At 48.7% G+C, this 16,364-nt stretch overlaps 1 protein-coding gene across 6 annotated transcripts in view; it reads left to right on the forward strand.

The window, feature by feature from the left end:
- The first annotated feature begins 257 nt into the window (after positions 1 to 257).
- The window catches only part of Rfx4 (regulatory factor X, 4 (influences HLA class II expression)), a 150,503-nt gene continuing 134,396 nt past the window's right edge, over positions 258 to 16,364 (forward strand). Inside the window, exon 1 of one of the 6 annotated variants that reach the window (XM_030245278.1) lies at positions 258 to 735. In XM_030245278.1, the coding sequence (XP_030101138.1) occupies positions 693 to 735 (43 nt within the window). In that variant the 5' untranslated portion in view covers positions 258 to 692. Of the gene's footprint in view, positions 736 to 851; positions 907 to 2,409; positions 3,542 to 6,454; positions 6,547 to 16,364 lie in introns of those variants that run through there. The other 5 variants (NM_001024918.1, XM_006514115.4, XM_030245279.1 and 2 more) reach the window with 5 other exon arrangements.

Below are 16,364 nucleotides of genomic sequence, written 5' to 3' on the forward strand. Positions count from 1 at the left end.
CTGCACCCCCCTTCATGGCTGCACCGCGCGGGGCCCGGGCGCGGGAGGACTGAAGAGGGGGGCAGATCTAAGCCAATTTTGATTTCGTCTATAATGAGTGCCGGGCTAAGGCTGGAGAAGGCCTCTGGAACTTTAAATAAGAAAAACGTTGCTAATGCTATAATAGAAGGGGGAAGTCGGAGGGCTGGGATTGCGTCGCTCTGAGCCCCCCTTTTCGGAGGCGGCTTTTCTTATTCAAAACAGGCCCACAATGGGCTTCACAGTGCGCCTCGCCACGGCCCCATCTGACGAGCGGCCATTCATCAGGCCCGCTGGCCTATCAATGACATTGCTCCCATCGGGGCTCCTATAAAATGATGTTTTTTCCCATGAAACATCCGCAAACATTTTGACGGGTTTGGCTTTGCCCGACTGGATTACTGAGTGTCCCCTCGCTCGCTCGCTCGCTCTCTCGCTCTCTCCTTCAGCTCTAGCTTCCTTCCTTCCCTCGCTTCTTCGCCTCTTTTCTTTCCACTAGTTCTTTCTTTTCCCCTTTTATCCTTTTGCCCTCTCACCCACCGTCTCCCCCTCTCTCTCTCGCTATCCCTTCCTTCCTTATTTCTTCCCTCCCTTCCTCCCTGGGCATCTCTAGCACAGGGGATCCCCAAATATCAGGACTTTTGGGGGGCGTCTGTGCTGTCCATGGGAAGAGCATGCATTGTGGGTTACTGGAGGAACCCGACATGGATTCCACAGGTTAGTCCTGGTGGGACTTGGAGGGGGGTCATTGGAGGGGGGAGGAAGGAGAAGGGACAGGGCGGGGGTCACTTCAGAAAGAGTTGCAGAAAGTTCAGGCGGGGCAACCTGACAGTGGGATCCCAGGAGAGGAGGAGAGCGTGCAGAAGTTTTCGGTCCAGCGCTAAGTGTGTAAGTGGATGCATGGAAGTGTGTGTGAGTGTAAATGCGTGTGTGCGCGTGCGCGCACTCTGAGGCGCGCGCTTTCACTTGGACATAAAGTTGCATAAAGATGCTCGCTGGCTCGCGGCGAGCTCGAGGTGTTTATGCTACTTGCAAGAGCTTTGCGAGCAAGCCGCCCCGCCCGGACCCGGCGGCGGCCCTGGCTTTGGCTAGGGTAGTGGTATGCTTAGGATCTGGGGTGAGGGCCCCGAACGCTCCAAAGGCGGAGGAGGGCGACGGCGTACCGCGTCTCACCGCGCACTGGAGGCTCTTGCTTCTGGAATCTCGCTGCAGGGAGGGAGTGGCGGCGGCGAACCCGGTGGTCCTGGGGCTTTAGTAGCTTTGGGCTAGGAGAGATGGGCCCCTAGGACTGTAGTCTCCCGGCCGCGAAGACGCGACTCACTAGCCTCTCCACAGTGAGGCTGTAACCTTGCAAAAGGGGGGTGGGGGGAGCAGAATGCAGAACATATGAAGAGGCCTGACACTGAGTTTTGTGAACCGGCCTGTAGTTTGAGGGCTGTGTGGTGGACATCAGGCACTAGGGTCGCCACGGTTCACAAGGGAACACACGGAATCTCTTACAACGAAAATGCCCAGCATCTTCTCCAGGCGATCCGTTGGTCAACTTCTACGCCTAGCATCTTTGGGGACCCGCCGCACTTCAAATTCTGTTATTTTTTTCTATGTCCTTTCCATGTAGTGGTTCTCAAAAAAACTTTACTCTCTCCGTTAGGCTCAGTCTCTCCACCAGGCCACTCCAATCCCTGCTGGGCCGCAGCTTTGGAATTTTGAGGGGTGGTAAGACCACAGCCTGGGCATAGGCAGCAGCTTGACTGAAACCTGAGAGAATGTGAGGGCATTGCAGCTGAGCAACAAGTGCCTGCTGGCCTCAGCTGTGCCCTGACACACATTAACTTACTTGCAAATAACACCACAGTCAACTCTGCCCCCACTCCACCCACCCCTAGGGCAGGTTGTAAAAAGATTAAGCTATCTAGATATCTTCCCAGACCTTGTTCTTCTGTACTGGGAGGAAAGTTCCAGGCCTCTCTTGGCCTACATTGCAGACCTGGTGGCTGAGACCGCTGGCCCAGGGGTATCTGCGGCATTCCAGGGTACGTTTTTTTTTCTGTCTCCGGTACAGTTAAACTCTCACGCTTTCCTGGGTGTCAGTGAGCTCCTGAGCATAGCCGAAGCCCGAGCTTCTAAAGTCCAGCTTAGTTAGCGGGTGAGCACCTGCGGGGAGGCTAGAAGCGGTCTTCTCTGGAGAGCGGCACCCGGCTTAGGCCCGGTTGGGGTCTGTCTTCTGCACACGCTAGCAGTCCTGGTTCTGGAGAAGGAAGGGCCTTTGCTTCAATATTCTTTTAACTCAAGGAAAACCTCCTAAGAGCCACGGCTCGAAAAGTGAATGGATTTAACCAGATTAAGCCCATTTGTACAGAATTAGCGGTCGAGTATTTTCAAGGGGTCTGTACACGGTGTCGGGGGCCTTCCTCATATCCCAAAGCTGGCATGTCCTAAATGAGATATTACTTGATCCCTCCACAGGACTAGAGTCCTTTGGGTGTTTGGTGAGGGGAGTCTTAGAATTGTGGACACTTTCGAGGTTTATCAGGTGGTTGGGTGAGCACGGACCACTTCCATCCCAACTGCGAACACCCCAAATGGGTTATGAAACTCCAGCGCTCCTCTCTCATACTAGGATCTCTAGGATAGATAATATACCTATCCTCTCCTCTCTCGTCTCTAGGATAGATATATATCTCTCCTAGATCACACTCCTGACCTCAAAATCAAGAGTTTTGGTTAATGGCATCAATTGAGAAGTCACTCCAGGCGCACCAGGTGACATTTCACATGCAAAACTCCGGACAAGCAAAGTGCCTAGGTCCGATCCAGGAGCCCCCCTTCCAGAGAATTAATCCAATTAGTCTTTCTTCTGGGTTTCTCTTGTTATGTAAAAGGTTCATTCCCCCCTCCCAGAGCCTGCAGAGCCCAGCGCTCCTCTGGGCATTTCGATTCTATTCCCTTGGCGTAAGGTTGCGCTCCAGTAGAAACGCGAAATCAGTGATTTCATTCTTAACCGGCTCAAACAACAGGCTCACAGCAGTCGCTGGAGCGAAGTCCAGAGAGCATCCATGTTCAGAGGGACCGGCAAGTCGAAGCAACAGTCTCTGTCTCTTAAAGAAAAAAAAAATCCCCGCAAAGTGCCTCCGGCATGGGAGAACGGTTTTGCTGGGGCCGGTGCTCTAGTGGCCTGCTTTGGGCCCACTTCAGCGTGACCTGCGGAAACTCACCCCTTTGTTCCGCGCATCGAGCTGGTAATATATTCCTTGAGTTTTTCCAAAATACACTACAAGTGTGGCGCCAAGACAATGGCCCCGTCGGGGGAGGCCCCGGAGCCGGCGCGCGCCTCCTGGGTCCTCGGCTCTCTGGTTTCTCAACACGACAAAGCAAAGCCCCTCGAAGATAGCACTCTGGCGGCTTCGCCAAGCTCCGCCGGGCTGCAAAGGCAGCCGGTGCGCTCAGGATCCATCAACGTGCGGGTCCTCCAGGACTAAGTTTAACAGTCGGCGACAACACGCACGACCCATCTTGCCCCAAAGTGAGTGCTCAGACTCGTTTGGCAGTCACTATCTACGAGGGCCGCTGGCGGTGGCTACTAGTTTGTGTTTGTACGATTATAATTCTGTTCCCTTTACTCAGAGCAGCACTGTTCAGGCGCTCCTTAATCGGTTTCGAGAATGAGCAAGGAAAAGTGCATAGAATTTTTGATTACCAGGAAGTTGTGTAAAATTAGGCTGAGACAGCTTGATCGACTACGCTTCAGAGGGCCGTTTCTTGTTATACGGGATAGCTCCTTAGAAGGGTGCATTGTGGCGCTCCAACTGGAAGTTTCTAACTCTATCCCAGTTTTCACCCCCACCCCCAATCCCATCTCCAGAGCTCACAGCTGGGGCATCAAAGATTCTCCAATCGGATCTGAACGCCGGAGGCCCACTGGTAAGAGGACACGCCGCTCTGCAGGCAGGGTGACCTGGCCTTAGGTCCAGCCTAGTTTTATGGGCCCTAAGGTGAGACATCCTGGGGCCTTAGGTTTCTGCCCAAGGGGGTAGAGAGCACCCAGAGGAAACAGGCCTGGGACCTCCTGTCTCTTCCCCAAGGCTGGGTAAGTAGAAACAGCCTCCTCCTGCAGCCCTGGAAGCTAGTCTGTGGATTAGAGCAGGAAACAGCAAGGAATCAGAGCCTTTATCCAACGCTGAACTAGCCCCACTCTGATTGTGTGTGTGTGTGTGTGTGGCCAGAGAGGTGGACATGCGTGGTACTTCTCTTGCCACCTGCTAGCATCTGAGCTTGGCAGCAGGGTCAAGCGAGTGTCGCGTGGTCCCCGGGTTCTAGAAACCTGCGATTGCAGTCTTGGGCCACGCGGTCCCAGTACACAGGCCTGACTCCACCAGGCTGCGGGCTCGCGACGCCACGGCGGGCCCCGGATAGCGCACTTTTCCCAGTGCAGTACCCAGACACCCGGAAAAGTTAGCACCGGCTGCTCCGCGGCTCAGGCCTGAGATCTGAACAGCCGCCGCCCCCACCCCACCGCCATCCCCAGCGCGTCGCCATGGAGACTGCTGGAAGTTGGTGGTGGAAAACAGACCCGGCGCAAAGCAAAATATTATGAGTGCAGTTGGGGTGACTTCAGGGGGGGGCGGGGGACCTGAGGGCATGAGCGGGAGCCAGAGGCGGACAACAAAGGACCGAGAGCAAGGAGGGAGAGGAGTTTGTTTCGGGCCTCCCCGGCGCTGTGTGAGTGCTGGACCGTCCTGCTTCCCAGAGTGGCGGAGATCTCTAATTTCTCTCCAGCAGCTACACCTTTTCTGAGCCGGCTTGTGCACTGTTGCTCCCACCCTGCCTCTCCGGGTTCTCTTCCAGCGTCCCTCCTGGTCCTGAGTGAGGCGCCAGCTGGACAGTAATGTCTGCCTCTCCAAGAGCCACAGGCTACCCAGAGTGAAAGGTTCTGGCTTTTCTTCCCCATGACCCGTGGGTCGCCCAAGAGGAATTTTTCTCATCCCTCTCCTCAAATGGGATCTGAAAAAGCGGCGGGTTAGGTGCCAGGCCAGACATCTCGCCTGTGGAGAGGGTATCCTGTCTGACAGCCTTCATGGGCTCAGCTACTTGTAACTCAACTTTAAGTCAGGCAAGCCCTTCCCAGACGCTGTGCCTCTACTGGGAAAAGACGGGCAGACAGGTTAGGCTGAGATTTCCCAACAAGTTAGACTGAGTCCTCTTCCGACTTTGGCTCTACTATGGAGTCCACAAAGCAATATGTGAGGCTGTTTTGTTAGCAATGTCCGAACTCTGTTACACCGTGACTATCTCCCCAAACCAGTAATATACTAAAACACCTGGAGGTCACTTGGGAATTTAATAGTCAAGAGCCTTGAATAACTTTTATTATTATTATTATATTTATTTATTTATTTATTTTGGTTTTTTGAGACAGGGTTTCTCTGTGTAGCCCTGGCTGTCCTGGAACTCACTTTGTAGACCAGGCTGGCCTCGAACTCAGAAATCCGCCTGCCTCTGCCTCCTGAGTGCTGGGATTAAAGGCGTGCGCCACCACGCCTGGCGAATAACTTTTTTAAAAAAAGATCCTTAATTTCCTTTCTCAATGTTAGTCTAAGGTGAATTCTCCCTCCCTCCCCCAATACCCCCCTGCCTCTGAAAAAGGATTTACAAAGGGTTACTAGATTTTAGGGGAGCAGTATTCAATGTCAACAGAGGCTTCTAGATGTTGAAGGCAGCCCCATAGGCCCCAGCATATGCTGGCGAGTGACACACAAGTCAGTGTTCTGAAATGCACCATCAAAGGACAACCACCTTATAATTCTTGCATCTCACAATCCCATGACATGCTGGGCAAAAGAGCCCTTCCCATTTGTTTGAGACTGTTGATTCATTCATAAGTATGGAGTAGATATTTTTTTAAATGTCTGTATTTGAGTCTGGCACACATGTGTAATTCCAGCACTCCAGAGGCATAGTCAAGAGGATAGTCTTGAGTTTGAGGCCAGCCTGGGCTAAATAGCAAATATTCAACCACCCAGGGATGCTGTCAAGACACTGTCTCAAAAAAAAAAAAAAAAAAAAGAAAAGAAAAGAAAAAAGAAAAAAGAAAAAAAAAGAAAAAAAAGAAAAAGAAAGAAACAAAATGGCTGTCTGTGTTCTAGCTGATATTGTTCTGCACAATGGCATACCTGTGTCCAGTGTCTGATGACAGCATGTGACACCTGCCAGGTTCCTTTGTCTGTAGTGTAGCTTCAGGGACATAAGTCCTCACAAGTTCTGAATGAGGGAGGCAGGGAAGAAGCAGGGTAGTTCTTTTCTGTTCCCAATGCTGGATGGCTGTGGTTCTAGGATAAGCTAATGTGTTTGCCAGGCGGTCACTGACAAAGCTGAGGTCCAAGTGATGACATCACAAACCAGAATTCTGGGAAGGCAAAGCTTCAGTTCCCCAGGCCCCTGACTACTGCCCGCCCTACATGTTCTACCGGTCTCTTGGCACCCTTTTCGGCTGCCCCTCTAGGGGTCCCGAAACACTTCAGGACGGAAAAGGTGGGGGAACTCTCTGCTGCTGCTCACAGGCTTCCCCCTCTCCTTGGAGACCTGCAGTTTGGTGAGGGTTTCTTTGAGCAAGAGAGTAAACTCAAAGACTGGATTATTGGGAGGTATAAGGTAAAGGGACCCTTTGGGTTTCATTCTGTCTCACTCAGTGGGGTGTCAGACCTGGGGACCTCAAAGCCACAGACCCAGCTGTCAAGGATTTCTGAGTGTAAGTTTCAAGAGCAAATGTGAATGCGTTGAGACTGGCAAGCCCTTCAAGGTGCTCTAAAGGTCCCCTTAGAACTCAGGGGCAAGGATGATATATATCAGATGGCAGTGGTGTCAACCCCATAACAGGGGGCACCATTAGCCATTAAAACCTTACTCTGCATAGTGCCTCTGTGGGAAGAAGCAGGGTTTGACCTTGCCTGAGGTGAGGTTATTGCTGTTGGTAGCAGTGATAGGGAAAGTTCCTCCCTCTGCTAGCCCGCCATCTTGGTCAGCCTCCTGTGTAGTTTTACACCAGAACGACAGGATAGTATCTGGCCTTTAGGTGGATCTGATGCCCTTTTGGCGGGAGAAGAGTGGGTGTATGAACATGAAGAATTATGGACTGCTCTGTAGAAGTGTGCGTTCTGCATGGAAGAGGAGTTTAGATAACAGCAATGGCTGCACGGTGGTGGTTGAACATTGACCTCAAACATAAGACAATCTTAAATTCACTCATTAATTCACTCAAAAAGATTAATTCACCTTTGCTATGACCTAAAAAGGGTCACTTTGTGGGTTGGGCTATGATTTTATCCTTGCCTTCCTCACTCTCTAAAGGAAGTGGAGGAAAAACAACAACAAAACCCATCATTGTAGAGGCAACAGCTGCTGCCCGGAATTCAGGTCCTGAGATGGAGATGGTTAGAGAGGTGTTCTGGACACCCTGCTGGGAGCACCCCCCCAGACTTTTCTGGTTCTGGCTCTTGGAATTGAGCCAGTCCTGCGCTCCTGTTCCCCGCATCTCCATTTTCCTCTACAGTCTCCTCCTGCTTTCAGACCACACTTGTTTAAAGACTAAATCACTTTATTCTTAGCCTCCTGGAAGCAGTAAATCTAGTCTTTCAAAGTGCTTTCATCACATGAAGGAAAGGTTGTGTTCCTTTGCCCTTCCTGCAGTATTTGTGTGCACCACCGAGCATGTGTGTGTGTGTGTGTGTGTGTGTGTGTGTGTGTATGGTGTGTGAGTGTGTGTGTGTGTATGTGTGTGTGTGTGTATGTAGGTGTATATACCCGTAAAAGGGAGGCCTGAGGAGGGTCTAGGGTGTCTTGGTCTGTCACTTGCTTACTTTCTGAAGACAGCATCTCTCACTGAATTACCATCTAGGCTAGCAACTCACAAGTTTGGCAGCCCTCCTTGTCTCTACCTCATACAGCAATAGGGTAACAAGCTCAGGGGTGGCCACAGCTGTCTCTTCTTTTTTTTTAAGTATAGAATAAAGTTTATTAAGAGCATGGGGAGAGGAGTTAAGAAGATAGTAGAGGCAGAGAGAGAGAGAGAGAGAGAGACAGAGGAGAGAGAGAGAGGAGTAGAGGCTGGCCATGAGTGCATGGAGAGAGGGAGGAAGGGATGGGGAGAGAAGGGGAAAGGAAAGCAGGGAAAGGGCAGGAGAGCAAGAGAGGAGCAAGAGCGAGCCACAGCTGTCTTTTTACATAAACTTTGGAGATTTGAACTTAGGTCCTGTACTTAAACTGTAAGCATTCTTACCTTCTGAGCCATCTCCCCACCTCTACACACAGAGAGATCATAAAAAGCAGAAAGAGTGAAATGAAGCCATTTGCTTTCACCTGAATTGCCCCAAATGTAGGCAACTGGAATGCATTAGCCTGTGCTAGTAAATTAGGTATTTGCATCATGTGCGTGCCTGGGCATCCAGAAGATTGATGTCAGATCCCTGAAACCGGACTTACAGGCTGTTGTGAGCCACTGTATGGGTGCAGGGAATTGAACCCGAGTCCTCTGTGAGAGCAGCCAGTGCTCTTCTTAACTGATGAGCCATTTCTCCAGACACAAGAGTAGGAATTCTTTAATCTGTGTGTCTGGGCTCTAATCTGTGGTTACTTAATCCTCAATAAAACCCAAAAGTGTAATCTGCCTTTGTATACAACCAATAATTATTGAGCTGAGACTCTAGGGACATTGGTTTGTGTTGTGATTGTTTTAATTTAAAGAGACAAGGACGTTGTGAGTGTTTTTGGTCCTGTTGTCTAACCACCCAGTTGTGCTAAGGGTCTGCATTGTTTAGATGTAGCCAAGAGACTGCTGAATATAGCAGACATTTACTTAATATGCAGAGAATTACCACTTTATAAACCCCGAGACCATCACATGGGAAGAATGCAGCATCAGTCCATGCAAGTGGCTGGATCTTTGAGCTGACTTTAGGCAAGGTCATTCAAATGGGGAATAATTAGTAACTACTAATTATATCTCCAAGCCAGCATCTCATTTTGACAACAAATGCATCTTGTTGAGAAAATTATGTCAATGAATTTGTTTCAAGTCTTGCGGATGCTTCTGTAAAATCATTGTGTCACATTAAGAAAAGAAAGTATTTCTTTGGATGCTACATTTATAGAACTTAATAATGACTTTTTTTACTTTCATGTTATCGGGACGATTAGTCTAAAAGTGGGGTATTCATGCACTCAGCATATCCATAGGTAATGTTCTGAATCTAAATATTTACGAGGGAGCCGAGTTTCTTTTGGAATACTTAGGATTTCATATTATTTCCAGAATTGGACACATGTTATGAATTCAAACTTAACTAATGATGGAATTGAGTGCTTAAACATTTCCCCAGGTTTACCTCGTAGTGTTCAGTTCTGCAGGCAATAGTCTAGGCCAGTGGGCCCTCAATGTGGTCCCCTTGTGGGTCAAACAACCCTTTGACAGAGGTCACCTAAGATCATCAGAAAACATAGATATTTATACTACAATTTATAACAGTAGCAAAATCACAGTCATGAAGTAGCAATACAATAATTTTATGGTTGGGGTTCCCATAACACAAGGAGCTGTATTAAAGGCTTGCAGCATTAGGAAGGCTGAAAACCACTGGTCTAGGCTGAAAGAAAAATTAGAGTGTTTACATAAAGTCCTTTGTTTCACAAAAAATTAGATTATTTCATGTTTTCCTTAGGTGATGAGTAAGTATGTGGGCTAAAATTTCTGTTTCTAAGAGTTTGGTCTCCTTACTTGTTGACTCTTGTCAAAATACAAAATACAAAAAAACAATTTTTCCACGAGGCACGATTTGGCATCATAGAGGATGCATACATCTGTCTGGGAAGGTTCAGGGAGTTTGTAAGGAAGGACTTGGGTGGGCTTGGAGTCCTCAGTTAAAACACCAAAGCCTGGAGAATTGCAAGGATGTTTCTAGAGGGCCGAGTGGCTGCTGTGTGAAAGGCTCTTCTTGCTCCTGAACTTGCAACACCTAGGGTGGAGTTTGTGAAATTGCTTGTTGTTTGGGTAGAGAGCATTTCTACAAATGCCAGGCGTTTAGATTAAAGAAGAAGAAAAGAAGAGGAGGAGGAGAACGAGGAGAGAAAAGGAAGGAAGGAAGGAAGGAAGGAAGGAAGGAAGGAAGGAAGGAAAAGCTTTCCTCTAAGCAAGGTTCCATTTGAAAGTCTGAAAATATTGCTGTGAATGAAGAACGGTTGTGCTTCATCATTGAGCTCATTAGGTCCCGGGCTTTGGGGTTTTCTTGTCCCTGTGCCCACAGCACAGGTGAGGGATGCTGTGCATGAGGAGAGCTCCAGCTGTGTGCACCCAGGAAGCCCGGGCAGCATGTGCTACATTTGCCGGGGAGAGCTGAGACCAGGCAGGACCCTTGGGGGTCTGGGATCTATTCAAAGTTCCTGGTACTGAGATTCCTAAAAAGAAAAGACAGCTCTGTGTGAGGAGGGGCATATAAAAGGAAGAAGGGAGAAGGAAACAGAGGGGAGAGAAGCAGAGAAGGAGAAAGGGTGAGAGCCAAGAAAACAACTAGTTTGAAGCCATTTTGGCAACTGATTGCAAGGTGACTAGTTATTTTCAAAATGGTTAGTTTCCTCTTATTCGGGTGAGCCTCTTTTTCAAATTGGATGGTGTGTCAAATTTTTTTCCCCAACACTATGCTAAGTACTTATGCACGGTACCTCACTTAGGGATCGTATGGAACGCGTGGCATTATTTATCCCCATTTCACAGATGTGGAAGCTGAGAATCAGAGGATTTAGGTAGCACACTTAATCCTAACTACCATTATCCAGACAGCATCTGAACACGGTTTCCCTGATGCCGAAGCTGGACTCCCTCCTTCACCTACTAAAATGTATAAATGGAAGGAAGACACTGATGTGCGCATCCTGGCTCACATCCCTCAAGTCTTCTCAAGTCCCTATGGGAGAAAGTAGCCCAAGCTGGAGTTCTCAGGGGGTAGGTACACTGTCATGGATACGGTGACCTGGAGCAAGCGCTGGCTGAGGTGCCACTCACACGTGGCCCTTCCTGCAGGGACAACTTTGTATACAGTGGAACTTGCATCTCAGATCATCCCGAGAGCATCTGAGTCTAAGTCAGTGCTTACTGCTGGATCGGGAGCTGCCAGAAGTTGCCCTGGTGACGGAGCTGCCAGAAGTTGCCCTGGTGAGGGAGCTGCCAGAAGTTGCCCTGGTGAGGGAGCTGCCAGAAGTTGCCCTGGTGAGGGAGCTGCCAGAAGTTGCCCTGGTGAGGGAGCTGCCAGAAGTTGCCCTGGTGAGGGAGCTGCCAGAAGTTGCCCTGGTGAGGGAGCTGCCAGAAGTTGCCCTGGTGAGGGAGCTGCCAGAAGTTGCCCTGGTGAGGGAGCTGCCAGAAGTTGCCCTGGTGACGGAGCTGCCAGAAGTTGCCCTGGTGAGGGAGCTGCCAGAAGTTGCCCTGGTGAGGGAGCTGCCAGAAGTTGCCCTGGTGAGGGAGCTGCCAGAAGTTGCCCTGGTGAATTTGACATCTCACATACACCATTCCGAGCATCACCCTTCTTCACGTTAGTCAAGCTTTCACGTGGACGAGGTTCAGTCTGAAAACCTTGCCATTAGAATACGTATGAAGTGTGCAATCACGGAACAAGCATGGTTGGCTCTGCACGCCTTAGAGTGGCGACACCTGGTTTCATGCGCAGAGACTGGGTGGGACTGCTCAAGTACCCATTTCCCAGGAGATTGTCAGAAAAACTGAAGAAGCACACAAAGGACCCTCATAGGACTTGGCACACTGTAATAAGGAACAAACAGGGTCACCCACCTTTTCCTGGTAGTCTTGTGATGATTTCCAAGACACTCCCGCACCCCACCCCCAGGGCTGTACAGAAGCAAGCAGAAGTTTTAGAATCTATTTTTGTTATTGTTGTTCTGTTTTGTTTTCCTACTGTGCTGGGTCTTTTGTGATGTTACCCCACCCTTCTGTGCCCTAGCACAAGCTCTCATTCCCGTTTGACACTGGGCAAAACTGAGGTTCAAAGGGCTTCATTTACACAACTGACTTACATGGCATGTTAGTGCCCAAATGTTGCGACGTCGATGTCACAAATGAAAGATTTGTTGATTGTGTGTGTGAGTATGTGAATGAGTGTGAGTGTGTGTGTATATGAGGGTGCATGCGAGTGAGTGTATGAGGGTGTGAGTGTATGTGAGTGTGTGTGAGTGTGTGAGAGTGTGTGTATGAGTGTGTGAGTGTGTGTGTGTATGTGAGTGTGTGTGCCTGTATGACTTTATGTTTACCACTCACATGCAAGATCTTGCAGAGACCAGAAGAGGGGTTGGAGATCTTGTAGCTGCAATCACAGGCCGTTGTAGTCTGTCTATGTGTGTGCTGGGTACTCGACTCTGGGGTTTTGGGGAGTAGGCAGTGTTTCATTTGAATCAGGCTACCTGCATACCAGTTAAAACACCTGTCAGCAGGGAGAGGGGCTGCTGGTTTCCCAGCAACAGAGTCCCATGGTCGTCCTTCTGTCCCCTGATCCTCCAGCCACACACTGGTCTGAAGAGAAGTTACTTGCCTTGTGGGGGTTGACTTGAAGCATCATCTCTTGCTCTGCCTGCTTTCTCCAGGGCTCACTGTTACCTGTGCTGAGCACAGGAAGGGCCAGCGGGTCTAGCACACAGTCAGAGCCAACAGGCATTTACTTGACCCAGATATCTGCCCTCAATACCTCAAGGTCAGGGCATTTCCGCTTTCATTCTGAGAGGCTTCACTTGAGTCCTCATGGAATCAATTCCCAGACACATAAACAACAGATGAACCCTTACTTTCTTGAGCACCTACTATGTGTAGACTTTAAACAGGTATTTTTTAAAAACAGGGTTTTTTTGTTTTTTAAAAAACAAACAACAACAACAACAACAACAAAACAGGTTCTTCCCTTGTCTTTCCCAGCCCTTCCTTCCTTTCTCACCACGCCTGTCCTGGTGCAGCTGCCCTGTGGACTCCTTATGGTAGAGGGTAGCGAAGAATGATCTAGCACGGAATTGTCCACTTAAATCATTATGAGGGCTTTTTGCTTTCAGTTTTATTTGGGAGGGGTAGGTAACGACTGCACAGTGGCTGAGAGTAAACTGATGATGACATCCTGTCTTAACATCAAAAGGTGGGACACGCCTGAATGACTAGTGTGGCTGGCTTCCTGCACAGGTCTGTGGCGTCTCTGTTTGCCTTAAAGCTTCTTACTACTGGAAGCGTCCAGTATAGATAGTACCTGTTGCAGAAACCGTACTCCACAATTCCTCTTTCTCCAAGTCCCCCTGCTAAGGTGGTGCTTAGGCAGCGCCGGATGGAGATGCCCTCAGGTGCTTTGCCTGTCTCCCACTCTATTCAAAAGCACTGAAAGTTTCCCAACCAGCTACTGAGCAAAAGCCAGACTCCTTAGCCTGCCCTGGTTCCAGAGCCAGGCTTGGATGTGTGCAGGCCCCACAGCATCCTAGAGTGCCTGCGGGCAAGCACAGTACCTATGTGCAGAATGGGTGCCCGAATGAGTCTGAGCAGTGGCTGCCAAGATGTCTGTTAGTTTTTTAAACCACATTTTATTTAGTGTGTGTGTGTGTGTGTGTGTGTGTGTGTGTGTGTGTGTGAGTGCACAGGCATATGTGTGTTTGGATGTGTGTCAAATTCAGACGTATCGAGGTCAGGGGACAACTTTCCTTTTCTTTGTTTTCTCTTACTGAAAATAGATTCTTTTCTCATATAATATATCCTAATTACTGTTTCTTCTCCCTCTGTTCCTCCCAGTTCCTCCCCCCCCCCCCCATCCAGAGACTCACTTGATCCCACACTCAGGGATCCCGTAGAAACACTAACCTGGAGGCCATACTATATACACAGAGGACCCGGTGCAGACCTGTGCAGGCCCTCTGCTTGCTGCTGCAGTCTCTGTGAGTTCACATGAGTGTGTTCATGTTGACTTAGAGGGCCTGTTTCCGTGGTGTCTTCCATCCCTCTGGATCTTAGACTTTATCTGCTTCTTCTTCAATGGGGACCCCTGATCTCTAAGGTCAGGGATTTGATGGAGACATCCCATTTAAGGACTGAGTGTTCCAAGGTCTCTCATTCTCTGCATGATGTCTGGCTGTGGGTCTCTGTATTTCTTACCAAGTGCTGCAGGAGGAGGCTTCTCTGAGGGTGACTGAGCCTGGCACAGCTGACCTATAAGTATAGCAGAATGTCATCAGGAGTAATTTTATTATTATTATTTTTAAGACTAGTACTATTTGGGGGCTGGAGAGATGGCTCAGCGGTTAAGAGCATTGACTGCTCTTCCAAAGATCCTGAGTTCAAATCCCAGCAACCACATGGTGGCTCACAACAATCCTTAACGAAATCTGACTCCTTCTTCTAGAGTGTCTAAAGACAGCTACATTGTACTTACATATAATAAATAAATAAATCTTTTTTTAAAAGAAAGACTAGTACTATTTGATTTTACCCTAGGTCCCCAGGCTATCCAGTCTTTGGTTGTCAGTCACAAGTGCAGGGTTGGGTATGGGTTCTGTCTTATGGCATGGGCCTTAAGTGAGATCAGATCTTGCTTGGTTACTCCCACAAGTTTGTGTCTCCACTGCACTATCGTATCTTGCAGGACAGATTGTAGACCAAAGGTTTTGTGGCTTGGTCAATGCTCAGGGTTCTCTTTTGGTAGCATGCAAAGAACCTTCCCATATCAGAGATGCTAGAGTGTAGGGGTGAAGGCTCTATGCAGGCACCAGCTTGACTACTCCATGTTCACTGAGCTGGATAAGCATTGTCTTCAGCAATGGGGCTTTGCCATAACTTTGGGGAAAGCAATCTCTTTTCTAGCCAACAGCTTAGATTATTTGAGGATTCACATGGAACCCTTTTAGCCAACAACTCAATTAGGTGTAACCCAATCCCAGTACTGGAAGCTTTAGTGACAGGAATTGGCCAGTTAGGACTCTGCCTCCTCCACTTTTTGGTGATTTCATTTAGATCACCTTTCCATGTCCATATATTTTAGGAGGTTTCTAGTACTATGTTAGATTTTCAAACTTTCCTTCAAATGCCCCTTAGTTAGTTCTAGCTGTATCTGCCTGTATCAACCCTCTTTCTTCCCCCTACTTAATCCCCCATTTCAGACCTGCCAATCCATTCATAATTATCTATTCTATTTCCATTTCTTTCTGCACTCTGTCCCTTCTAGTCCCTTCCTTACTCTGTACCTACCCTCTGTGGTTCTAGAACTGTCCCTGGGTCATCACTGTCTTCAGAGCTAATAGCCACGTAATAGGCGAATACATACCGTATCTGTCTTTCTGAATCTATGATACCTTACTCAAGATGATGTTTTCTAATCTCATCCATGTGCCTGCAAATTTCGTGATGTTATTTTATTTGACAGCTGAGTATCACGCCGTTGTGTAAGTGTACCACATTTTCTTTATCCATTCTTCCATGGAGGGACATCTAGGTTGTTTCCCATTTCTGACTATTACGAACAGAGCAGCAAAGAACATGGTTAAGTAGGTGTTTCTGTTGTAGTATGAAGCATCCTTTGGGTATATGACCCAAGAGTGGCATATCTGCGTCTTGAGGTAGATCAGTTCCCACATTCTTGAGAAACTGCCACTCTGACTCCCACAGTAGCTGGACACGTTCACATTCCCCCAGCAATGGACGAGTGTTCCCCTCACTCCACATCAGAGGACAAGGTTCAGGAGTTCTTTCTGCCGTGTGAGTCTTGGAGATTGGATGGAGGTCCTCTATCCTTGCCTATCTATCTCCATGGCCCAGCCTGTCAATTTCTTGAGTATGTTATTCTTCTGCCTGCTTCAGGGACTTTGCACACTTTGTTCCTTCTGCAAGGGACCCATCCTTTCTTCCCTCTTTGCCGTGTTCACATCTGTCAACTCCTTAGCTCTCACTTTAATATCACTTTCTCTAAGATTCCCAACTCCCAAAGTAAGCCAGGTTTTTTTCTTCCCCCGTGGCACATCTTATTGTGTGATTATACACAACTGAGCTAAACACTCCAGCCTTCCATGAAGATAGTGGGTCTACTCTATGGCTGGTGCCAGGCACATGATACTTTATAAAGAGCTGGCAGGAAAATGATGGGATGGATGAATGTAAGTTCCTTCATAGACTCCCCTTTGTGGAACCCCTGTGTGGTTCAAGTCATCCGCAGACAGCTGCAGAGCGCGCTTAGATGGCTCCTTAGAACATTGGGATAAATGTGAAGTTCTACCCTGGACAGCTCAGTCCCTAGGTGCTCCAGCTCTTTCTTCCTCTCCTCTGTCCTCTTCATTACAATGGC

The sequence above is a fragment of the Mus musculus genome, chromosome 10 (assembly GCF_000001635.26).
Source record: "Mus musculus strain C57BL/6J chromosome 10, GRCm38.p6 C57BL/6J".
NCBI lineage: Eukaryota > Metazoa > Chordata > Mammalia > Rodentia > Muridae > Mus > Mus musculus.